Below are 26,669 nucleotides of genomic sequence, written 5' to 3'. Positions count from 1 at the left end.
TCCCTCCTACTGAGGAATCTTTAACCCTGAGATTGTCGTCGTCACCACAATCAAGGATTTTTTCGTTTTCCATTTTTAGCTGTTGCCATTTTCTCTTTCTCATGACATTTGGTGCCGTTTCTGGGACAGCACAGTCCTTGGGGAGTTGAGGCAGTTGTTTCGCAACTTTCCTTTTTTTCCCCCGCTTACATAAATAACACATCATGCTGGAATTTTAAATAAGGGTTAATGTTGTTCCTACTATAGGGAGGGCCCTATCAAAGCTAATAGAACATGAATGGAACAATTTATTTTACAGCAAGACTATGGACCGTACAAGATAAAAAAAAATACAACACATTGCACATTTAAAGGCCGAACAAGCAACAGTTTTAACTAGATAGATTTTGTAGCATTGGTGCAAAAACGCTAAAAACGCCTCCGTTTTCAGGTTCAAACCAAGATGGTGGCCTTCCTGTATGATTCACAGGACAGTTGTCATCAACTTGTATTTACAGCACAACCTAATGAACATGTGTACCAAGTTTCGTTCATGTATGTTAAACCCGACAGGAGATGACCTACTCGCACTTTTTTGCATCGCTCTTAAGCCCCTCCCACTTCCAATGGAGTGAGAGGGTTCTTGCACAGTCGTATTTAAACCCTAATTAGTTTATTTTAGGTCTAAGATTCTTTGAAGCACTGTATCCACATGGAAATATTCTTGATGGGCGTTTTGTGTTGTATTTAAGCCTCCAGCCACTAGTTGGCAGCAGGATTTGGGCCATTTGACAGCCCTTCCTTCAACTCCTGTCGCTAGACAAAGAAAACTGTTTTTTTATTCATATCATTGTTGTTATTTTTACTGTTAAGCGTTCTCTTAAAGTATAATATTTGTGGGGGGGAATAATCACAATATATAGCCTTGCTTATAGTATCTCCATATAACGCAATACATCATATTGTCACCTCTGTATCAGGATATGTATCATATTGCAATATACTTGCCAAAACACAGCCCTCGCATTCCTGACCTGTTGACAACATAGATTTAAAGGTTGCTCTACATTTCGCCATTATATAGCACGACTGTTACTTGTGGCTGGCGTTTAATGAAAGTCATATACAATATGTTGGCCCTGAACACTGAAATGAGTATTAGATTTCATGAGTTTTCACTCCTCTAATATTCAGCATTATCTGCACTAAGCAAATACTGGTGCACATGTGTGAAGAATCACCCTACATCACTGATGTCACCATCCCATAGGTTCAGCTTGGGGCGTTAACAGATTAATCTGCTGTGTTATGACAACGTTCATCATCTGAGAGACAGAAACAGGGGGCAGAGGGGTATGGCATTAGGGGGGAAAAAGAAGAGGAAGAAGAGAGGAAACTGTTGTTCACGAGCTGTAAAAGCTCATATAAACCCAAGCAGCTTTAGCTCGGTTCACCACACATGTTGCAATTAACATGCAAACGCACGCTTCGCTGACTGACCTCAAAGCCTGTGCTGTGATGTGAGGTAGCTAAGCATGTGGTCACTGGTGGGTGTAAAGGTCAGCTGGGGCAACACTGATCAAGCATGGAGCTGAGTTTATGGACGTCAGGTGGCCAGAAACTCTGCTATTTGAGAGCTAATTTAATATTTGAGAAAAGTACATTTACATTAAATGACATTATTTTAAAGGGGACATATTATGCAAAATCAACGTTTTAATAATTTAAATCCTTATATTTGGGACTCTGGAGTCTTATCAGTCGGAAGATGACTCACTCATGTTTTTGTGGTCCTCCTCAGTCTAAGAACAGGAGATAAAACACGCGATGTTGACTTCCGCTCTCACTGGGACGTCACAATACGCTTAAATTCCTGGAATTGTTGTATTCTATTCTATTCTTGGCTCCACAGTGCAGCACAGAGTCCTACACAAACTTCCAGCCTCAGAGGATTTATCTGTCCAGTGGATACATGTTATATATGACGGCAATGTTCCTGCTAGAGCCTGCAAACGATCACTTTTCCAAATGCTAACTGCTGTTAGCTCCCAGTAGCCTCTGTGGCTGATGTCATTTCCTGTCCTGCCAGTTTTGTTTTACTTGTTTGTTTGTTTTTTAAGGTGGACCTAAGGATACTACTAAACAGAGCGTTCTGAACAGGGCTGTTTTGGCAGGGTGACTGAACTGCTGTTGTGCTTCATTCTTATGGTATTTTGACCAAAGCATGTCACAGACATGTTCGTTAGGACACCAGGGAACTAACTTGGAGAAATAGGGTATAATATGTCCCCTTTAACATCAAGTATATTTTTTATTTTTTGGGGTTACCCAATTTCCCTCAGTCTGTCGACTTCTACTTGAGTTAGATTTCAAGCCTTTTCCAGAATATTTATGGCCTGGCTCCAGATAAGGGCCTGAACGTGTTGCTTTCAATCAGATGTAAGCACATAAATACACAGCAGTTCATAAGCAGCAAGACTGTGAACAATGGAGTCATGTTGGTGATTACATGCTGCTGCACCCGCTACTTAATCCACTGCATTGACATTAAACGGAATGATGGCTTTGGCAAAATGGTTCGTAGAGAAGGAATACACAAAAATGTGTTAGACATTACTAAGCGTGACTTTAATTTGACCAAATATCATAGAAATAATAATGCTAATGAACAAAAACCTCACACAGCACCACATTCAACACTACTTCTTTCTCATTATTATTTAAAAAAACAAACTGAGAAGGTGATACTTGTGTTGTCATGGGTGTTTCAGCAAAACGGAGCTTGTTGAGAATTTTATTAAAACAAGAAGCAGTATTCAAGAAGCAATGTAATTAAAAACAGGCTCCCTCAGGCTTTGCAGCATAAAACTGCGCTGAGTAGATTCTCTCGTGTCTCATTATGGAATAGTTCAGTGTTTTGGAAAATACAGCGTTTTTGACTTTTGCCGTGAGGGACATAAGACGGTCGATACCCCTCTCATTTCTGCCCATGACAAACATGGCCCTAGCTAGTAGCAGGTTAGCGTAGCTCAGCCTGAAGACTGTAAACAAGGAAAACAGCTAGCCTGGCATGAATATGAATATTTACACCAGACTTGTAATAATGTGTTACTCAGTGAGCATTAGAGGGCCTGGCAGTCAGATTTGTGCTGAGCTCAAGTAAAATACTGTAGCTGTTAGTAGCTTCAAATTTAATGAAAGGCTGATGTCACATTTTGTCACCAAACCTTTGCTAAAAGAGCAAATAAGTGTTTTGCAAAATGATGAACCGTCTTTCTGAATTGGAAAAGAGATATTTGTGCTGAAATGCATGTCCCAGTAAAACGGAGTTCACGATAACTGTTTTATTAAAACAAGAAGTAGTATCTTTCAGCGTGTCAGCACAAAATACTCCTAAGTACTTTCGACACAGGAGATGTTATAACTTCAGTTTAGCTCAAGAGAAATGTGAATATTAGATTTAATGTTGTATTAAATTTCTTGTAAAAATATAAATTTTCAAGGTTAGTGGTTGTTTTGGATTGCAAAACCACACTCGCACACACACACACACACTTACTTCTGCGATACCTTCCCAGTTCTGATCTGTTTCAACACAAAGCAGAAGCAGTATAAACTGTGGGCCAGAAACAGTTACTCCGGCTCTGTCTTATCATCAGCCAAACCATGTCTCCAGACTGAGTTTTTATCAGCTCGTGAAAACTGCAGCCATGATAAGAAGAATTAGTTGTTGCACAGCTGACAGGTCAGCTTGATAGGAGAAGAGGGAAAGAAAACTCAGGAAAAGTCCAGCAGGTTTGATCACTGCGATGATTAGAGTCCAATTAAAAGAATCGTTCACTTTGAAGTTTCTAACTGGAGGAATAAATGGAGGCAAGGAACAGAAACAGATGAGACGAAAGCGAAAATCTCTTCTGACGTCCTCTCTTTCTTCTTTTGTCTCCCTCAGGATGGCAAGAAACGACGATGACGAAGAAGAGGCGGCCCGTGAGAGGAGGCGCAGGGCGCGCCAGGAGAGGATGAGGGGCAGGGAGAGCGAGGAGCCCAGTGGACAGCCAGACAGTCTGGTCGTGACTAACAGCCACAGGTGACACGCACGAAGCGACACAGGCTGCATCTGTGATCAATATGTAGTCGGCAGCCGACTGTGCTCAGCTCCCGTTCTCTGTATCGCTGCCGCAGCTTCCTGCCAAGTTAAAAGGGCTGCACCTCATCAATAAATAATAAACACATGTCCCAACACTGTGTGACAAAATGAGGAAACAATACCAAACAAAAAGTCTCTGCTTTAGTGGGAGTTCATGGTTCAGAGAAAGGTTATCTGGAGGCTTTTGGGGAGTGGAAACAGTCAGTGGAACATGGAGCTCTTTGTTCTTGCATAGCACGTGTGCAGTTTACCTCTCAAAACTCGAGGTAACTTTTGACTGTGTTCTTGAATATATTACCCAAGCCATCCTTTTTGAATCAAAGCTTACTATGCAAATGAGGAATGAAATCCTTTTTGGTATGCATAGGCTACCGTAGTTCCCTGACAAGCTTAGGAAAGGGAGGGGTGAGAGAACGTAGGTGATGTGTTTTGCACACATTATGCTATAATTGTTGATGTTGCTACAGCAGACAGCGATGTAAACAAAACAACAATCTTTATACAGAGTTATGCTGACCATCTTTTTTAATATCTTGAAATAATAATTTTCAAGATAATAATTAAAAAAAGAAGTTGCCAGTATGACGACCAATATATGAGCTCAAGCCCATTCATCAGAGACTTCCACGGGAACAAAGGGGCTAAATATCAATGCCTATGAAATTTAAGGCCATGAGATCAATCGCCTTGGCTACAGGGGAAGTGGTGGTGGGCCGCTCTGACATCCAGCAAACACAGACGACGCTTTGTGGTCTTGAATGTTTCTCCTCTATGAGCTCAGAGATACATCCTGGGCCGGTCAAACAACAGGGGATTGTCCATGAGGATGCTGAGGCAGGTCCTAGTGCTGCTGACGACCCATTGTCGATTGTGTGGACGTAAGGATAATGTTTGCCAGACTTTCAGTCCACAATAGTTATGAGTTTGAGTTTTGAGTCGTTCCCGTTAGACAGTCAAATGAATGACAATGACAGCCCCTGGAATCCAGCAATGAGCATTAGTTTATATTTCACAGAATTTTCTTGTGGAACCTTGTCATTTAAACCAAATGTCTTCAGCCATTTTTATAGCCACTCTATAAACTTTCTTGAGCTTTCCTTGAGCTTGCGGGGCTTTTTTTCCCCTCCTGTGTGTAGTTTTAGTAGGGATGGCTCAATGTTACTTTTTTGTGTCCAATACCAATATTATAACCTTGAGTATCTACTGATACTGATATCAGTCTGATATAGTCTTTTTTCTTCATCATCTTTTATTCGCCAGATGTTGGTGGTGTACATCTCGCTTTACGTGATATTTAGGTTTTTTGGATCCTATATATTTCATGTTATAGATGTCCAGTCAGTTATTTTGACCAGCACCGATACTGGATTACATATCGACTATTGTTTTTAGTGACCATTGTATGTTTCTTTGGATGAATTTGAGGTTTAAGTATAGATTTTTTTAGTTTTTAGCCATTGTGGGACAATCAAAAAATATAATATTAGCAAGTCAGAGATCTAAACCCTTACAAGTTCATTTATTACAAGTTTTCTCTGCCTTTTCCTGTTCTTGTCAAAGCACCATGGATATGCTCATTAAGCAACATCCTCTGATATTTGCCTCTTAGCACCTGTGAAGCAGATAGAGTTCTCAGGTCTTGTTCATTTTCATTGTAACAGAAGAAAGGATAATAAGTTCACTTTCACTGATGCCAGCGCTGCCTCCTCATTACCATTCGGTAAAATGTGTTTTCTCTCTCTTCTCCTAGCGTGTCAGAGACAGTGTCTGTGACGAGCACTTATGGAGGCGGTGGAGACGACGAGGACCAAGCCCTCCTGGACCGCATGGCCAAACGCGAGGAGAGACGGCAGAGGCGCTTGCAAGAAGCGCTGGAGAGACAGAAGCAGCTGGATTCTACCGTGACAGAGGACAACAGCAGTGTCGGCATGGAGAAAAACAACCAGGAGGAGGAGAGGCCATCCTGGCGCAGGGGTCGCTTCCGTGATAATGAAGAAGAAGAAGAAGTAGAGAAGACATCCACATACAGCTCCAGGAGGGAGGAGATGCAGCAAGAGGAGCAGAGAGAGGAAGAGGTGGCTGCTCTGGTGGCTGAAGAGGACGTGGAGGAGGGTGAAGATGAGGTGCAGGAGCAGGAAGTGGAAGGGGTAGAGGACAAACTTAGAAGGTCTTACTTGAGGGAACAGGTGAGTCATCTCTTCATTCTTGTCCATTTACGATAGCAATTTGTTCTTTTGTTGTCACTGACAGGCTGGAAATATGATGCTTGTTTGTGTAGGTGTCGGAAGAATCCACGACCCACAGCAAGGTATGGTCATGAATGTGTTGGCTTTGCAGTTGCACATTGTTGAAGTGATCATTGGACTTTTTTGCAAAAAAAAAAAAAACTGCCATGAAACATTTTCATTGGAGCTTGTTGAAGAAAAAAATGCTGTCTGTAGTCAGTGAGGGTCCTCTGGGGCTGAGGAGGAGGAAGTAGAATCAGGCATGACTGAAGAGGGTACCCGAGGATGATAATGTAGATTCAAATTCATCAGAGAGCAGGTCTTTCACACTCATACATGACAATGAAGAGGACAATGAGGTGCCTGAGATACCGCAGTCACAGGATAATGAGGTATCAAACATGCGGTAAGAATTTTAGTAGAGGTGTCATTCACAGCACGGAAAAAATCTCTCTGGGTAACTTCACTGTCTTAACACATCCTTTCGAGATATGTAATATGTAAATAATACTTATGCTTTTGAGGCCTTGCCACAAAATGTTCCTGAATAAGGCTATCTTGTTGACATAGTGATTTATTCCAGAGCCAGACACTGAAATTACCCAGGCACCTTGTGTCGTCACAGTGTGGTCTGCACCATTTGAAAACTCACGGTAACCGAGCCAAACTTTTATGAGGTGTGGTTGCAGCCATGTGGTCAGATGTTTAATAAGGTTAATGCTATGCTCCACAGAGTGGTCACAGTGTTTCTTTTCCTCTTTCTGCATGTCTTCCACGGCAATCTTCACACTACACCAACTCCACTCTGAAAACTCATTAAGGCAGAGAGACATATTTTACTCGATCGGTATCTTTACTGCAAGAGAGCAGTTTAATGGTGTACCTGAGATATTTATACACTTTCGATATTTATTGACAATCGTTGGTGACATTATTGTTCTTTTGGAATTGCAAGGTTAATATATTAGTCGACTTGGTTTTACATCACCTCACGTTTAATCACATTAAGTCAAGTCAAGACAGGCATCTTGACCCTGTTTTGTACATATGTGATGAATTTCCACAATTCAGGAATAAAATAAAGACCATCGTCGACTAAATGTGTTATTTTGTTTGTAAGAAAATGTACTCTTGATAAGAAACCATGCACTGAAAAGTTTCTCAGGGTGGTGAGATGAGAACATGTGCAGCTGCAGACACTCCCAGGTTGATCACAAGTTAGATAATCCCCTGTCAGCAGTAATTCTGGAGTGGACACTGTTTGATGTGATGTTCTGTGTTATTTTGTATTTTTGGGGTGAGCTCTCTTTCTCTTCTCTCTTCATGTCATGTGACATCCTGTGACGTCACATGGTAGATCCCGCCCCCTCTCAGTCTGTCCACCAGTTTGCGTCTTTGTTTTTTTTTTACCGTCCTGGTGGTTGCTTGTGTGCAGGTGAATGAGGACAGGGAGGAGCAGAGGAAGCAGAACGGAGGGCTGCACGATGAAGACGCTCCCAAACAACACAGGAAACCTGAGAGGACTCTCAGGTAAACAGACACAACAATAACACCAGCAAAGTCACTGCGTGGTTCTCACAGTCAGATCTTATTGATTATTCAAAGAACTTTCCTATAATCCGTGTGGCAGTGTGCTACTAATGAAATCACAATTACCTGAATGCTATTATTGTTTCAGGGTGTCTGCATGGTCTTAAAGGGGACATATTATACCCTATTTCTCCAAGGACATGCTTTGGTCAAAAAACCATAAGGATGAAGCACCACAGCAGTTCAATCACCCTGCCAAAACAGCCCTGTTCAGAACGCTCTATTTAGTAGTATCTCTTTAGGGCCACCTTAAAAAAAAGGAAAACAAAACTTAAGGGACAGGAAATGACATCAGCCACCGAGGCTACTGGGAGCTAACAGTAGTTAGCATTTGGAAAAGTGATCATTTGCAGGCTCTAGCAGGCACATTGCCGTCATCCTCTGAGGCTGGAAGTGTGTGTAGAACTCTGTGCTACACTGTGGAGCCAAAAATAGAACTTTTCGCAGACATCCGGTTTTTGGATGCCATTGCCCTCGCCAGCACCAGTGTGTTTTATGGACAAAGCAGAGCTCCGCGAGCCAACAATTCCAGGAATTTAGCGCATTGTGACGTCCCAATGAGCGCGGAAGTCAACATCGCATGTTTTATCTCCTGTACACACATGATCGGCCCGGGGTCGTGCATGTACACGTGACGTTATGCATCTTACGACAGCGAACACGTTCCTAATGGCGCGTAATATCTGAAATCGCACGAAATTCTGCTCAATAGATTTAATTGCAAACTAAAACTGTTTTTTAAGTTATATATGTGTTGCTGATTACAGCTTGAATGAGCATTAAGGTCTTAATATACTTTGAGAAGGTCTGGGAAAAAGTCTTACAAAGGTATTGAAATTAACTTCAGGATTCCCTGTGTTTGTTGTATTATAAAATATGTAGGACTCTCATTCTGCTTCACTGTGAAAATTGTAAATTGTAAATATACATATTTGTTCTCCAGTTTTTTCAATATTTTCCTACTTAGTTGAATAATAATAATAATTTAATTTATATGGCACCTTTTAATACATGAATTGCAGCTTAAACACATAATAAAACGTATTAGAAAGGATGAAGTGCATCAATAGATAAATAAGAATAGAGTGCTTTTTAAATGCATGCAGGGGGGAAAATGTTAATAGACATGGTTCTTAGTGTATGTGTAATGTTTTCAGACTTTAAAAACACTCACTAGTGTTTTCAAATGTGAGTTTTATTTTTGCTCCGTAAGTGATTGAAAGGTCAATAAATTCTAGAAAAATAAATAAAAAATGCTGCCAATTATTTTGCGATCTCTTTATTTATCGTTCTAATTTCCATACCGTTCAATTTTTCTGACGTTTTTTTAGAAAAAGCCATGATGACTTGTTTTGAAAGTGATTATCAGTCACGGATGTCTCACAGAAATCAAACTTTTGTAGTATTTCTTTATATATATTTTAAAAAAATGGCTGTTTTCAGCAGTAAGCTGATATACAGTACTACCGCCTCTACACCTGACCAGCTGAGGAAAAGTACTGCAGTAACTTAATATTCTTCCCACGAAAGGTCAGCTGAAAAGATCATGTTCCCTAACAAAGATTGCAGCTTCTTTCCAAAATAAGACACTTCAGATAGAACAGTGGCGTATGCAAGCGAAAATGACAAAATGAAGTATTTCAAAGCACATGTTTTATAGTGTTATTTTTAATATTGTGGAGAAGTCTTTGTATATTTGGTCCACAGTGTTTGCATATGCTGGACTGGTGCGGCTCAAACAGACAGGGATTTATTGATACTGACATTTTTGTTGTTGAGGTATAAGGCGTCCTGCAGAATAACCCCCCCCCCCAAAAAAAGCATATCTGAATCAAATTTACACACGGCTGTTTTTTCTATAACGTGGATCACATACAGTAAATCCCCAGCTTGAAACACAGAAAGAAACTTAAGCTGTGACCTTATCTTTGCAGGGGTGATTGTTGGTATTTGTGTGGGTGTGTGTGTGTTTGTTTATCCATGAAAGAGATAAATCCTCAAGTGTATGTTTAAATATTCAGCGTGTATCAAATGTCTGTGGCGTTGACCTGCACGTCAACTAGCTTTTTTCCACCCTGGAGTGGACAGCTTTTGTGTCCGTCCTGATCCTCTTTTGTGCTTCACGCGTCCCGTTCGTTCAGCCGGGGAAGTGTGCGCTCCCCCGAGGTGTCTGTGGCTGACGACCAGGACGACGCCGCCCGCCTGGAAGCAGAGCTCAAGCTGGAGGAGCTGAAGCGCCGCCGCGACGATGCCGAGAGTGAGGAGTATGAGAGGATGAGACTGAAGCAGCAGGAGGCCGAAGCTGAGCTGGAGGAGCTGAAGAAGAAGAGGGAGGAGAGGAGGAAGGTACTGGAGGAGGAGGAGAGGCAGAAGAAGCTGGAGGAGGAGGAGAGGAAAGCCAAAGAGGAGGTAAGGGAAGAGAGATACAAAGTTATATTTGATCAATACTGCTAGAGTTGAAGTGAAATTTCAATCCTCACACACAGGGATAAAAAGATAACGCTGAAACTGCAGTGCACATTTCTCCCATTTTGCAAAAGCTTAAGGATGTATCAGAAGAAGAGCATCTAAACCTCTGGGTGTGTGTTTCCCATGGCAGCGGTTAAATCACATTTATGAGCCGTGTTGCTCTGAGACATGATGTCAACTTCTGTTTGTACGCAACTGAGTGAAACACAGCATGCGTAGCCCGCTAACCCACACAGTGCTGTCAAATCTCACTGCCACGGAGAGCTGTGATCACAATACTGTTCATTTCAGTGTCCAGTGTAAATAATATGTGAAATTATGTACAGCAACCTTTTATTTCAGATTTTTGTGTTTAAAATAACATGGATCATTGGATTAATTTACCAAAAATATCTTGGAAATGCTTTATCTACCCATTTAAATAATACAAACAGTATGGTAATGATGAAACCAGCATCACAGGAGGAAAAATAAACAATACTTTACATTGTTTGTTTTGGCCAAACAAAACACCCGGGATGTAATCGATCTTAATGAACGAGGAAAAATGATTTTCGATTTGTCAAATCCTTTCTTCTCGTTACCGCTTTCACGTTTTCGTCGTTTTTACACCTGTGTGAGCTGTAGATTATGCATCACACTCAAACGGAGGACACACAGGTCCAGTACACACACACTGCATCACAATGACAAGCAATTAGCGCATATGTTCTGCACCAGCATGAGAAGAAAAACTACTTTCCTTAATCAGCAGGTGGGGGGTTAGTCTGGATCCATCATTAAATTGTTGAAAACGGAACAATCATTTGGCCGTGGGTGGCGCACGTACAGTGTTTGTTTATCTTGCTCGGTCATCACTTAGACGGATGAATGGATTATTAACTTCATGATGTAGTTATAGTCGCATTAATGTCTAAATTAAATGGGGAAAATGTATATACATGTACTGTAGATGAGGGCTATTTACTGAAACAGGTCATTGTGTCCTGGGCTTAAAACCTTACTGATGTTATCTATTCATACTTCACAAATTCACTCATGTCACTTCTTCTTTCTCTTCACCCGCATGTGTCTTAAACATGATAACCTCCCCACTGTGTCTTCACATATGTGCTGAATTGCACAACGTCGTTCATGCTCCCTTTCAGCATTTCACCCAGCATTCTTACCATGAGCCTCGACTGGTCTTTCTTTGTTGATCTTGGCTCTGAACGTGGCGGCCCGTCTCTCGCTATCTGTCCCTGTTCTTCTCCTCTTGTGTGATGTTAATGAGGCCTTTTGGTTTCTAATTAAAAGATGGCCCAGAGATACAGAGAGACTAATTAACCAAGACAAGGCTGTTGGAAAGGGCTGATACACTGCCAACCGCCAGCTCTCCTCTTAATACAGTACAAATGGCTCATACATTAATTGTGGGTGAGAGAAAAAAAAAGGCTTTACAAAACCCTTATTTTCCCGATGCAAGCAATTGCTGTAAATAAGAATTAGCTCAGAGTAATTGAAGTCGCTCCCGACCTGCTCCATTGGATAAATTAAGTCAATCATTTAGAGAGTTGCACATATCTATTGTCTGTGCGTGCTGCATGTTAGTAACTGACATGGTATTATGGTAATGCATAATAAGGAACGTATCTAGCTGTTTTGTGACTGCTAGCTACGCTAATGCTAATCGAAAATTTAAAAAATTGCGTTGTGCCTAATGAGGTTGCACAGTGTTTGTATTATGTTAGTCCTACGCTAATGCTAATCGTAGCCTCGCTAGCTTACCTTTGGAAACAGGTTCAGTAAAGTTAGCCGCAAACTAGTAGCATGCTAATGCAAAATAAATATGTGCTTGCATATTGTTGAATGGACACCTCGTCGTTTCAGTATAACACCGCGTTCTGCGGTGAACCATGTGAAAATGTCTCACCCACCGGTCAGCCTCGTCATTCCTACCTCCCCGTTCCAGACAGCGCAGCTGCTGTTGATGAGCCATTGCCTGCCTGGTGTAGCGTGATAAATCACGAAAATTTGTAAATTTGAAAATCAAGGATGCACACCATCGGGCCATGCTCAACCCAAATCCAAAGTCTTACGGTGATCTGACTAACGGTCAGAGAGATATGTCCGTCACAGACAGACAAACGCAACTTGCTTTATAGATATATTGTAAGATAAGAAACTGTGTTTTGCCTAAATAGATTAGAGGTTAAAATGAACAAGTAAAGAACACAGAGCCACTTGCATACCCGATGCTCCGATGAAACTATGACCGAGTTCTGGCTCAACACCAGGAACACATCCAGGAAAATGTGTCCATAATGTTGCGCTCATTAACTTAGCTCAACCCTATGCGCATCCTTGTTTCTCAGGAGGAGAAGAGGAAGATGAAGGAGGAGATTGAAAGGAGGAGAGCAGAGGCTGCCGAGAAGAGACAGAAGGTGGAGGACACTATGGATGGAGATGAGAAACCCTTCAAGTGTGTCAGCCCCCGAGGGTCCTCTCTGAAGGTCAGTCCATTGTTTTTAGTCCCTCATCACCTCCACCAGCAGCTGTCAGTCCAGTTTTATTTTGCCATTTAACCATTCGCTCAGTTCCTCACCAGCCTCACTGTTACTAGACCCCTGTCATGATTTAACCACTAGGCTGGAAATAAAAATGGACGTAGGCTTCCAGTTTGAAAAGTAGGACAGAATTAGCTGTTTTCCACTAGGGGGCGAAAATTAGCTTCTACTTCACTTGATTTGTAATGTCAGTAAACATTTTCCTGCAGAGTTAATAGTCTCAATCACTTCTTCAAAAGAAGGCGATGTTGATTTTGTAATGTGAGTGGACACCAGTGTGATCGACACTCCATTCGAAGCCTGGTTGCAGATGATGTCTGTGAATTTCCTGTTTCAAAAACTGATAAATCATGATTTTCAGATCTGTTATCAAGATTTGTAGTGGATTTTAGCTGTTGGTAGTAACTTAGACATACTAATCCTACCAGTTTCTTTATGACTATAGCCCCGTGGTATTCTGGTTACAGCTGCTAAGTACTGATTTGGAGAGTCACTAATATTTAACCTAAAAACTTTTGAGTTGCCTTACGTTTCCTTTTTTTACGCTTCAGTGTAAGGTTTCAGCATGATGTTAGAAAATCCTACAGGTGCGATAGCTGCACTTACATCAGCAACATATCATCATTTACTCGGTCAAACAGTTTTTCCGGCACAATAACAAATAATTAGCTCATTATGTAATTGCTTTTAATCTAACTGTTTACAAATATGAAAGTATCTTAACAGCGCACATCACACAACCCATAATTACCTTATTAAAATAGTAAAAATATAATTACAGGCGTACAGACAAAATTGTTGTTGCAGTCCTGAAACCCTGGATGATGAAGTTTGATGGTAGTGATGGCCTTTTTTTATGCCACTTCAATGGTAGTGAGTCTATCACATTTTAACATAATGGCTGTTAATAATAGAAGCATGGGGCTTTTATTTTAAGTAGGCTCACGTTCGCTCACTCTCAACAGGCATTATATCCAACAAGAAAAAGGTTAAATGAGGCCAAAAAACTAGAAGAAGATGATATGCATTTTCTTTGTAAACACAAATACCCAATTTTTGCAAATCCCACTCATCTGGTCATGCAGCAACGCTCAAGCTAAACATTCAAAGTATTTGGAGAGAGCGATTTTATGCCAGATTACTCACATCCACCCCTGTCACCTCGTCTAGCTCTTTGGATAAAGTGATTTTTGACTGAGATGGACACTTTAGTTAAATGGAAAAAACATCAGTGCATCGCAGAGAGATGGAAATGTTTACAAGTCAGCTGTCGGCCAAAATATTGAAAAATTTAGCTGACTTGTTAAGCAGTTTGTCACAGTGTGTGACCCCTCCCCCACTGTTTTGCGGTACAAATGTGGAGAGATGTTTCCTCTGCTCACTCCAACATACTGAAAAGTGAGGGTAAAGTTTCAGCCAGTGGAGAAAATCTAATTCATAACACACATGTGATTGCACGGGAATCAAGTATTTTTGTTTGTTTGTGGTCAGTTTTTTTTTAAAGTGTCGTTCATCTGTAATTGCCTCCCAGACACAGCTTTACTTCGTCATCATGTTCACTGTAGGTACAGTGTGTGTGTGTGTTTGTCATTTAGGGATGGGTATCCTTATCCTTAATTTTCTATAATTTGACATCGAGGAAGCGGAACATCCGAGCACTAATCTTCCGTAATGGCTGAAGTAAACAATACAGTGCAACATCACACTTAATCCCTGTGGCGTAGGAAACTTTGCCCACAATTATGGCTGGTGGCTGGAAAACAGAAAATGGCAGCAAATTGTGCTAAAATTGGAATTAACACAACGTAAATATTAATAGCAGTATCGTTGTGTTGGTTCTTGATACCCATCCCTTGTGTTGATGCGTCTGTCGCACAATGCTGTGTGAATTGTTTCTTTGCAGTGTCGTACCTTTTTGTTTGATTGTGTGTTTGTGTAGAGTTGTGCTGTCTGTGTTGTGTCTTTCAACTTGTATGTGTACGTGTTAGAGAGAGAGTGTGAAATCATGATAAAATATGACACATACTATAATATAATAATACATTACCTTATTCATGTTGCATTTTATATTTGACGTCAAATGAAATGACGCGAAACAACCCTCTACATATAAAATTGCCTCAATTTAAAAGAGATAAAAGAGAACAAACATAAAAACGTCATAAAACTAGAAACATAAAAACAGCATCTATAAAAACAGATTAATAAAAAGAACATTGGTTTTCCTAAAAGGAAATGTCACTTTTTAAGTTTAACTCAATGTCTGTCAAGTAGTTCATCACTTATGCTGCTATTGTCACGACAGTGTGTAGATCTACCCATTAGTGTAAAGGCTACATAAGTCATTTAATTTGGACAGGACAGAGTAGGAAAGTTCACAGGTGTAAATAGTGAAATGTATAGTGAATGTTAAGTTAAAGTTCCATTTAGCGGCCTCACTTTCTTGACACATGAAACACCTGTTTACCTGCTAAACGTGTCAAAAACGACTTGCTGCAACTAGTGCAGTGCCCGTAGGAAGTATGTATTCCTATAGTGGGAGCTGAAGAATATTTTTCAGTTATGGTAATGCATGATAAGGGACATAAAGGCTAACATAATACAAACACTGTTTTGTGACAACTGCTAGCTACGCTAATGCCAATCGAAAATGAAAACATTTGCATTGTGCCTAATGAGGTTGCACAGTGTTTGTATTATGTTAGCCCTACACTAATGCTAATCGTAGCCTCTCTAGCTTACCTTTGGAAACTTGTTCGCCAAGTTAGCCGCAAAGTAGTAGCATTCTAATGCAAAATAAACATGTGCTCGTGTATTGGTTAATGGACACCAACCTCGTCATTTCAGTATAACACCGTGTTCTGCGGTGAACCCTGTGAAAATGTCTCACCCACCGTGAGGACAGCCTCTTCACTCCCACCTCCCACCTCCCCTTTCCAGACAGCGCAGCCGCTGCTGATGAGCCGCTGCCTTCATAAATAAATCAGCGAAAATTAAAATTCCTCCAAAAAATGTGGAAATGGAAGATGCACACCATCGGGCCATGCTCAACCCATAGCCAGTCAGCGAGATATGCCTGTCACAGACAGATGCAACTTGCTTTATAGATAGATACTCGTGTAACGTTTGTCAGCTCATCTCTGACTGGGCCCAGTTTGCAGTCCAGTGCTAACCATTTATTGTCCAGTCGCTTCTGGGAGTTAATGAGAACAATGAGGCTGAACCAGAACATTAATGTTACAGTCTGTAAAACTAAAAACCACACGCTTAAATAAAACAGAAGAATTTTGGTGTGTGGGGTGGTTTTCATCACTGTGATTAAGACATTTCAAATTGCACGCATTAATTTGACCCTCGGTTGCCATAAAACTGCAGCGAGTATTCTCACGGCGCACAATATAGTCACATAAAATAAAACAAAATGCTCAAAAAGGGATTCATATCTAGTGAACTTTATATGTTGCTGGGGTCATATAAACAATTCCCAGACAGAGCTGCTTTTCCTGCTCCATAAAAGTGCGGAGTGAATTTGACACCCTTTCACTTTTTCAAAAACTATATGCATGACACTGAGAACAAACTTTGTTTTCTTCATTTTCTGTTCTCTGTGTATGTGTGTGTTTGTCGCCAACTGCCCTGTCGTGACATATTACATTACTAAAACCAGGAGAATTACGCAACGCTATCAGCGATCAGAGGAACACACAGTCCCAGGAACTGGCCTTCATGTTATCAGCAGCACACCAGCACAGCTCTGCTTCATACTCTAAATGAAGTACAATGTTCTCGGGGTAGAGGACGGTGAGACAGGATGAAGGACAGGCTGCAGGGATGCAGAAACGTGATTATGGTTAACGGGATTACTGTAAATGTGATCGGAGGGCTACAGCTCTTAAAAATGCATCAGAGAATGGGGAATTTCCTGCCTGGGAGTATTTTGGGAACTCCTACATTCAGTAGCAGCGGAGCACAAGGTCCTTTTTTTCTTTCCACAGAGGCAGGGGGGGAGACAACTGTGTCTGCTCTTTTGTCTGTTTAAATGTTTTTGTGAGCGTCCAAGGAGTGCATGCGTTGCCCCTTTTTTAGCCTTTATGTCATACATCATAAACATTCCTGTGACGTTCCCACAGTCCAAAGGCAGATAAACATCTTGCTTTTCCTCTTTTTCCCCACACTCCGTCTGTCTGTCTGGTCAGGAAAATGAATCTTACTGAGTGTACAGACAAAAATAAGTCAAATATCTATACATAGAGCCTTTTGTAGTTAAAAAAAAGCACTTTTAGTGTAAGTTAAGACTCTTCAGAGGACGCATCGTTATTAAGAACAGAATTACATGAGTGTGTCGGCATTTTGAGATCTTAAGACGCAAACTGATTACAGTGAAGCTCCTCATACAAACAATAAAGCAACGATAGAAGCGTGGAAATCAAAAGGAAGCTTTGGTTTAACATCTGTTTTGAGGCTACTGAAGAGTGAAAGGATAATATTGCATTGCAGTGATGTATGCATGAGGGGAACATCGCTGCCATATTTCTAACCCAAAGGCTTTTTAATGTTTCTCCACAGATCGGAGAGAGAGCAGAGTTCCTGAACAAGTCAGCGCAGAAAAGGTAAAAATGCAACTTCAGATCATGTTTCAGTGAAGTTTTATTTTTTGTTTTTTTTTAATTGAGCGTGTGCGCCTTGCAGCAATAATCCAGAACTGTATCCGCAGAAAACTTGAGTGTCCACTGTCAAGGATCTAAAGCCCAAATGGTATACATTATTTAAAGTGCTGCATGTTAACTGTGTGCTTTTGCCCAGCAGCACAGCGAAGGCGTCTTTTTCTCCTGTGGTGTCCAAGATAGACAACAGGCTGGAGCAGTACACCTCAGCTGCTCAGGTTTGCATTGATTCAATTCTAAAAAAATGTAAAACTCGTGCCATGTCAAACATTTAGCCGAGTCCATGTGGGATTACGCAAAACCGCCGTGTGTCAAACACAGGCAATATAAAAAGACATCTTCCAGGAATACATGCGCAGCACCAGCAAGAAGAAAAACACTCAGTTACAGCTTTTCATGATCTTCTGTGTAATTTATAAATCATACTGATGTAGAACATTTGGAAATAAATTATCAACCCAGACAGGCGTTAAGTTTATAGCCACTGCTTTGTGTCTACAGAGGGAGAACAAGGAGTCTCGATCCCCTCGCTCTGGAGCCGTGGATCTGCCCATGGCCACCGACAGCATACGGAACATCAAGAGCATGTGGGAGAAAGGCAACGTGTTCGGCTCGCCTGGAGTCGGCGGGAACGTGTTTAAGGTAAAGCAGAGGGAACATCAACCACGTTCCGATCTGGTATTAAAATCCATCATGTGAGTTCACGTGCTGATCACCAAGTACAGGTCTGAGCGTCCTGAATGTTTTCCTCAGCTACAGTCACAGAAACCACATTAGAAGGTGGTCTAAGGATGCATGTGGTCACAGTCCTGAGCGTGCGGGGACACAGTCTGTCCACAGGATGTATGAGAGACCTCCTCAGCTGACGTCCTCTGTCCTAATCAGCGTTCATACATTAATTGATTTTCATATTAACACTGACTGCCACATGGTTTCTATTTTCTAATGATTTACAATTATTTCATGCTACAGCATCACGAGTAGAGCTTGGATTCTCTTTGGCTACACTTGCAGTATGTTAACCAGGCTTATGTGACTCGGAGCTCAGTGTGTGGATACAGGAATCTGATCTGATCCAATCCGATCTGTGTCGCTTCATTATGTTGACCTAGATCAGCGATTTCTGGGATATGTAACATGAATGAGAACCGTCATATACTGTCATTTTCAACCAACAACAAGCAGTGCGGCAAATTCAAACAACGAGACTGCCATCTTCCCAAGCAAAATCTCACTCACAAATTTGCCACAATTCTGAATTTCCCCAATATTGGTCTCAAAAATATGAAGTGTTCTGTTTTCATCAGATTTCAGTAAGATTTTATATAAAAAGTGACTGGTATTCTGAAGCCTTTTCTCCAACATGTTCATCATCAGACACATCTGTACAGTCAGACTCAGTAAAAGCATTGTATTGCTCCTGCAAACAGTCGGCCAGTGTGTATTTGAATTAAGGGTGGGGACGCCAGACCCGATCACTGGAGACGTATCCAAGAAATATTTTAAAACGCCAGGTGTGAACAGTCCTGCTTAAGGTTGTCCGCCCGTGATGGGATCGCTGTGGACAGATGTTAATACCAGGTCTGAACAGGGTCCTTTGTGTGTGTGAGAGACACAGAGACAGAGAGGAAAGAGCCCAATTCACAAGCACTTCCTGCTCTGCCCTGTTGCCGGCGATGACGAGGCTCTGCTGACTTTTGACCCCGTCCAAACAGGAAGCAGCTGTGATGAAGACGGGCGTGGCAGGCCGCATCAATGACTGGCTGAATAAAACCCCGGAGAGCGGCAAAACGCCAGGAGGAAGGCCAGCGGTAGGTTGTCACCGTAGCGACCCCTGTGACCACAGCAGTGTCAGACATGTACTTTACAGCTCAAAGGCCTGATATGGAAAAACAACAACAGTTGTGATGATTGATCTGCATTATTGTTATTCAGGTTTATATTTATGTACATTATCACTGACAGGATCTTCTTTGAAAGCAAGAAAATATATCTATCACTTTAACTAACTGGGCACGATTGGGTCCTACACGAGATTTGTTCAAACTGTGTTGTGGTTTGTTTTTTCACATCTGAGATTAGATCAAAAAAACGTAGACATGTCATCAAGTATTTAATAACATTTAGTTCATAATGTGGCGAGAGTTGATGGATTGTTTGGTCACCGTCAGTCAGATCCGATCAAAACACACCCACAACAAACCCTGCCAGTAATAATTCAAATGAATCATGGATATTAAATTCTCACAAAAAAAAAGTATAGTGAACCATCTGAGTTGCTTTCATTCAAACAAATACAAAGTTAGTCATTAGTTACTTCTTCAATGCATATTTCATCATTTATTTCAAATGATGCAGTTGAAACATGTCAAGATTGTCCCTCATGGAAGATTGTGAGATGCTTTCTGTCTGGCACCACCTGGTGGCTACTTTTCAAAACAACTCTTTTTAAACTCCACCCTAAGGTCTGTCATAATATCCAAATACTTAATCATTTTATCTCAAGCTTTACATCAGCAACCTCGTGGCTCTAAACCAGAGATCACCAGTAAGTCAATTTCACCAATATAATATTCATGTTCGATCTCTCCACGCTGCAGATTATGGTTGAGCTAAAATCAGAAACACAAATATTTACGAGAGAGAAAGTGAGAGATGGACAGGTGAGAGTGTGTGTCAACCTTTTTTTTTTCTCCCTGCTCCTGTGTCGCCACTTCCCTCTCTAATGTCAGCGACTCTGCCAATGTCACAGCGTGACGGCTATTTTTAAAGTGACCTACAAACGCCCAGCACGTCACGTCATCTTGTAACGCTTTGTGTTTGCTTCCTGTTTTCTGTCACAGGACCTTAAACCTGTCGACGTCACCAACAAGAGGAGTCTATGGGAAAACAAAGGAGCTTCTCCAACCAAGGTATAAATCCGTCCAGTCTGTGTGCGTTCTTTACATGAGGTTTTAACTGGTTTTCCAGTAAGTGACAAAACAATCGCATACATTATTATATGGATTTGGGTGTGGCAGAAATGGGAGTAACGATCACTCGTATTTGTTTGTTTTTTCCTCCTCAAGAACTCTCATAGCTAGTTGATCTCACCATTAAATCTGGAATAAGCCTGGAGAGGTAAACAAGTAACTGTAAATGTAAATGTTTCTCCGAGTTTGCTTATCACACACAGCGAGCGAGCTCACTCTCTGCCGTCACACTGTCGATTTGTTTGCTCTCTGTTCTGCTGTGGCTCCACACCGCCGCTTATTTCAATCTTCCACGATGAGAGTTTTCGGTCCAGGGGGATGTTTATCTGTGTTTATTTGGAGGTAATTGACTTTGGTGTACTTTACCACACCAAAGGCATAACATTTTAGGGGGATGTTGTTGTATAAATGATGTGAATATCAACCTGTAAACAAAAAAAAATGCTTTCCAAAGGCAATTAGGAAATCAGACCTCTCTCTTTGTAAAACGTGTTTGCCAAACGCTACAAGGGTTGTAAAGTAAAAAAGGAGCAAAATTAACTTTTTAGCAGCAAAAGAGTGGAGCCAATTTTGGAGGTGGATTACACGCCTGACTCCATTAACACCCAGAACTCGTTAAAGCAACAAAATCCACAAGATTACAGTTTTGTGTAAATAAAAAAAAAATAAAAAAGAAACCCCTGAAACAATTCTTTTCATTGTGGGCTGAATGCTTTTCACAAATGGCTGTATCACATCACCACTCTCTGCTCTGACAACCACAAATCACTGCTCTGTGTCTCCTCAGTCCAGCTTCACTTGACTTTTTATTGCCCTGATGGAGAAAGTGTTTACAGCTCTTTTTCACAAGTGGCAGGTTGACAGATTTGAATCGGAGCAAAAACGAGCCTGACTCGACGTGAATGAAGTCTATTTAGGATATCCTTCTACCGACCCACTTATTTTTTTAATTAACTCTTCTTCCTGCTCTGGTAGTGGTGTTTTCTCACAGCCAACAGCTGCAGACCAGGCCCGACGACTGTGGTCCGCTACAGTGAGTAGTGAGGCTGGAGGAATGCACTTGGCGCTGACGTAAAAAAAAAGGATCTCTGGACAGGAAAGGTAGTGGTTAGCAACCTGGTCGTTAGTTTACCGTTGCTATGCGGTGATGTCAGAGAGCAAGATGAGGATTGGCAACGAGTTCGAGAGCCTGTATAGGTGGAAACGACGAGGCTTTGCCGCATAGATCTCTGATCACTTTATTAACTTCCTGTCTTTGTGTCTTGTAGGTGGCAGGGAGAGGTGAGACCAAATCAGTCGCCAACGGTGAGTTTTTATAAGGCATCCGGAAAGCTATTGGCTTGTAACCGTGGAGCTTTGTGAATGTGTAAGCAAACAAATGAGTTGGCAGGTATGTGAGCATGTACGCTGCTGAACTCGTGGCTCATAACCTCGAAAAACACTGTTTTGTTCTCAGGCCTTTTGCCCTTTTTTTTTCCTTTCACCTTGCTTTCAGACAGAAACAAAAGCCCACAGAGAAGCGCTTCATCCTTTTAGTTGAAGGAAAAACCTTTAACAGAATCAATTTAATTGACAGTGTTTATGAAAAAGAGAAGCAAATAATCCAGGAGGATTATTTGTTTTAAACAGCCAAATCTGACATTTGTAGTCTTGACCCACAACTGCATGTTGCTAGTGAAGCTCAGGATCCTTCACTGGTTGACTGATGGAGGAATTATGACTCTCTGGTTGTAGTTTTCTGGTTGTAAAACAAACTCCTGTTGAGATTTGCTCCTATTGGATGAACCAGCTGTTAATCCACTTATTTGTGGCGTGCTTTAGCATCTTTTTTCCTTTTCAAACCGGAAAACTGCATCCATACAGTGACGTCTATGCCAATAACACGTATTTGTAACTAGATTGTGGGTGACAACGGGTGTTCCAGCACTCGGTCATAAACATGTCTGATTGACGCTCACCTTTGTGCAGTCCAAACTCCAAAGTTGTGACCTTCTCATTAGGTTTTCAATCCCTCTTGCGGCCGTTTGATTTATACAACGGCATGTGTCCAAATCCAATAACTGTGACCCAGTAATTTGCCGATGCTGCATCCTTTTTTTGGCCTTTTGCTCCCGCAGCGTTTTTAGGATTCCACGTCAACATTGTTTGCTATTTTTAAGCTCACATCTGAGCGCAGCCTCCTCCTCCTCGTTTTGTTCCGCTCGGTCGGGCAGAAGACGGGGGTTTTTGGCCTTGAGGGATTCCGCACACGTCTGCGTCATGTGTTGCTTGTTCAGCACACAGATCACACACGTACGCACAGAGACGCATTAAAACAGCAATTTCACCCCTGTAAACCCACTCAACAGCCATCTTGACGCCACTCAAACCTCTTTGCTTTTCCACTCGTGTGCACATCCACTTCTGCTGCTCAAACCGCAGTGTTCCTGCCAGGTCAGTTTGTCACATTAATAGCTGGTATGTTGGCGATTAGCACACAATCACAGTCTGACTCAGAGGATGACAGCGGCTTTGTATAGACCTTGTGTTTCTTGCCAGGAGTTGGCTGCAGACATTTGACACCACACCTGGACCACATACAAGTGAACCAGCCCCACACTCTCCACATACTTGGCTCTTATCGAGAGCTTCCAAAAAAAAATGTTCACAGTTCTGGAGTCGGTGGAAATTTAACTCGCACAGAATTGGCTAAATTTAGAAAGACATAAGTAGAAAGCTAGGAGATTTATTCTGACATTTAAAAACCTCAGCTCACCCTGCTCTTCCCCAAGTGCATCAGGGAACTACGGTAGCCTTTGCATACACAAAATTGTTGTTCTTCGTTTGCTTATTGTTAGCCTAATTTGCAAAGTTGGCTAAGTCATATTTGAACGTTTTCAGAAAACAAGAAAAAACACATATTTTAGCAAGCACATTGGTAAAGTTAGGCAGATATCACAATTACCAAAAAAATGACTTTTAGGCAATTATGCTATCAGGCTAACGATATGCCGTTTTTCCACTATATAGTACCGCCTCGGCTCGTGGGCGGAGTCATCACAGCACAGCTGCATGACACTTCATTTTATACGAAACACACACAAAGTTGTGACTTGTAAACCAGTTATTTTCAATGTTCTGAATAATTAGAATCAGTTAATTAAAAAGATTAGTTCGGTAATTCCTCCATGACCAAAGCACAGACTCTGTCTGATACATAATCGTCATATGTGTAAACATACATATCGTTAGCCTAATAGCATAGTTGCCTAAGTCATATTTAAAGATTTTCTGAAAACAAGAAAAAACTAATTTTTTAGCAAGCACATTGGTAAAGTTAGGCAGATATCACGATAAACAAAAAATTAGCCAATTATGCTAATCGGCTAACGATATGTGTAATTCAATTTCCAATAAATAAACCCTGCTAAATGTTACACACTGGACCTTTAAAGGCACATTACAGTGCAAGTAGAGAGGTTTTCACCCAAAAAAATATAGGTCACTAAAGCCAGAATGGTTTTGTTTTTTTGGAATTATGACAAGATTTATACAGTTTTTCCAATAGATTTTGGATCTTTGGACATTCGCCAGACTTTTAGTTAAACAAATACTAACATAATATATCTGTCCCCAGCCGTTTATAGTTCATAGATAATATCTGTCATTTAGTGGCTGTTACGTAGGGAAGAGTTCCTAATTAGAACACGTTGTGATTAAGCACTTTCAGAAATACTACAGATAAACATTGTTAACAGAATAATGATCTAAAGAAGTTTTGCATTTGTCTGGAAACTTCCTTCTTGGCTTTAAACTGCTTGTTCACTGCATGATTTCTGCTCTTCTTTGTGTTGTTTTTTCTGCTTGCTTTGCACCTCCGTGTCACATCTGTTTGCCGACTTCGTCACAAGCTGCTGATGGACTCACTTTGTGTCTTGTCTCCAGGGATGGGACACTAATGTCTTGAAGAGGCCACTTAAGCTGGGGACCACGACAATCCAAGACACTTCCTTTGACTTTGTCTTAAGAACCAAATATATATCGACCACACTCTCAAGAAGAGGGACCCCAAGAAAACAGAAGGACAGGAGAGACTCTGTCTGAGCACTGTACTGAAACAAGATATTTTCTTTTTGTACGGTTGCCACGTATAGTGCCTTTGCACAATTATATATTTTTTTGCTTTCTAAAAGAAACAAAATGCTGTGAAATTTGGACATTGTAATAACTGTTACTAATTACTTTATACAATCCTGCCAGGAAGAAGGAAAACTAATTAAATTTAGATTTATCAGTTGTACTCCATGCCAACAGTTTTGGTAGAAACAGCGTGGATCGGTTAAGAAAAAAAAAAAAGTTTCCACATTCCAAAGAGATGGGTGAAATCAGTTCTCTCCCTCAAACGGATCATTTTCCATCTCTGTCTCTTTTTTCTTTTAATTTATATTTAAAGCAAACGCTTCACACATTGCTATTTTATTCATCGTTCACCAGTTCAGGATAGAAATATTAGCACTTATAGAATTTAGCTGATTTCACATTTTATTTTTGTCCTACCAATAGTGCAGCAATGGTCTGAGTAATATATGTTAGCACACGTGATGTTTTGAATATGACCTATCATACTGTATCGTATATAACATCTCTATACTCAAAACAAAAGGTATTTTTGCTTCTTCTTCTTTTTTTTGTTTTTATATCCACAAACTATTCACCAGCTGGCATTTCATTTCAGATGTGAACCAGCGTGTTGAATATCCAGAAGGCCATTATGACTTTTATTATCCTTTATGTCATTTTATTTATGTTTTTATTAATATGTTTTTCTATTCCAAGCTGGGGTGTTTTTTTTGTAGCTTTTGTACCTGTTTGATCACTTTAAAATCTTCAGACATTCCTCTTTTGAAAAGCAGGTGCGCTCGCTGGTGCCTTCGCTGCTTCAAAGCTGTAGGTTTTTTAATGTGGGAAATCAACAAACCACCTTTTTTTTGGTCTTTAAATCTAGTTTTTCCTCTTTCCGCCTCTATGCACACTCTAAAGCTCGGCAAATAGTTTCTAATAAAGGGCATGCAAAGTAAAACCAGGGTGCTTTTAGCAAATATAGCAAGATACTAGTACAGTTCAAGGATATTTACCACTATGTAACGTCTGGCCTTATGATTGCACCATTTACGACAGCTGAGGTAAAAACTACATAAAAGCCTCAAAGCAAAAGTATGATATAAACTCTGATTTATTTTCTTCTTCGTTTCTCCACTTACATGGTCTTAAGTAGCACATCCCCCCCCTTTTCGCTTGTTTATGCGCGGCACAAGCTTTGACAAGCATGTGAATGGTTTGCTGGGGCATTAAATTGATCCATGTCACTGCTCAAAAGTCTTGACAATCACATTCCATGGCTCCTGAAAAGAGCAGGGGAGCTCGACCAAAATATGATACACCGTGATGTAATGTGACATTTATGTTGTTATTGTTGTTTTTAATACAATGGTTTCATAATGCCTTGTTTTTTTTTTATTTTACTTTCCATGTTTAACCAGACACTTGTTGTTTGTGTAGTGCTAAGCCTATGCAAAAACACACTCTCTGTATTCTCTCTGAACACTCCCAATGTCATACAAGTGGGCAGTTTCCAACTGGATGGATGTTTTAAACATTGTACCTTTTTACAACAACAGCAATAAAGACATTGAGGTATTCCACACTGTTGTGTCCATATATAACCACATTAGCTATATACACACCTGCAGTGTCCAACCAATTAGTTTATCTTAAGGCCTTTAAACACATATGATATGTAGCTTTTAAGAAACAGCATAAATACTAGTGTTGTTAGTTAAACAATAAAACAAAAATACTGTTTTAATAATGAATTTGTAATTTATTTAATATTGAGCTCATATTAATCTCCCCCTTGCTGATTTTGGCGACAGCTACAGCCGGTGTCGCGCCCGCCGCACCGGCCGACTTCACTTCCCTATCCTCACCGAGAGGCAGGTCTTTTCCCTCGGCAGCAGCCGGTGCCAGCCGCCACGAGCCGGCTCCTCGTTTTCACCGAAAAGCAGGTCTGTTTCCTCGCAGCCATATCAGTTAGTTTG

General features: G+C 40.9%; 1 protein-coding gene across 4 annotated transcripts in view; it reads left to right on the top strand.

The window, feature by feature from the left end:
• Positions 1 to 26,270, top strand: part of cald1a (caldesmon 1a) — a 62,274-nt gene extending 36,004 nt beyond the window's left edge. For 2 of the 4 annotated variants that reach the window (XM_083907287.1, XM_083907288.1), the window contains exons 3-15: positions 3,929 to 4,066; positions 5,877 to 6,312; positions 6,405 to 6,434; positions 7,787 to 7,881; positions 10,083 to 10,350; positions 12,765 to 12,902; positions 17,523 to 17,566; positions 17,763 to 17,838; positions 18,122 to 18,262; positions 19,336 to 19,431; positions 20,464 to 20,532; positions 21,861 to 21,897; positions 24,517 to 26,270. In XM_083907287.1, coding sequence (XP_083763413.1) covers positions 3,929 to 4,066; positions 5,877 to 6,312; positions 6,405 to 6,434; positions 7,787 to 7,881; positions 10,083 to 10,350; positions 12,765 to 12,902; positions 17,523 to 17,566; positions 17,763 to 17,838; positions 18,122 to 18,262; positions 19,336 to 19,431; positions 20,464 to 20,532; positions 21,861 to 21,897; positions 24,517 to 24,530 — 1,582 coding nt within the window. In that variant the 3' untranslated portion in view covers positions 24,531 to 26,270. Of the gene's footprint in view, positions 1 to 3,928; positions 4,067 to 5,876; positions 6,313 to 6,404; positions 6,435 to 7,786; positions 7,882 to 10,082; positions 10,351 to 12,764; positions 12,903 to 17,522; positions 17,567 to 17,762; positions 17,839 to 18,121; positions 18,263 to 19,335; positions 19,432 to 20,463; positions 20,533 to 20,688; positions 20,741 to 21,860; positions 21,898 to 24,516 lie in introns of all 4 variants that reach the window. The other 2 variants (XR_014593090.1, XM_083907289.1) reach the window with 2 other exon arrangements.
• The last annotated feature ends 399 nt before the right edge of the window (positions 26,271 to 26,669 follow it).

Source organism: Microchirus variegatus, assembly GCF_963457635.1.
Source record: "Microchirus variegatus genome assembly, chromosome: 20".
Lineage (NCBI taxonomy): Eukaryota > Metazoa > Chordata > Actinopteri > Pleuronectiformes > Soleidae > Microchirus > Microchirus variegatus.
Note: the sequence above shows the minus strand (reverse complement) of the source record. Positions and strands in the feature narration are given on the sequence as shown.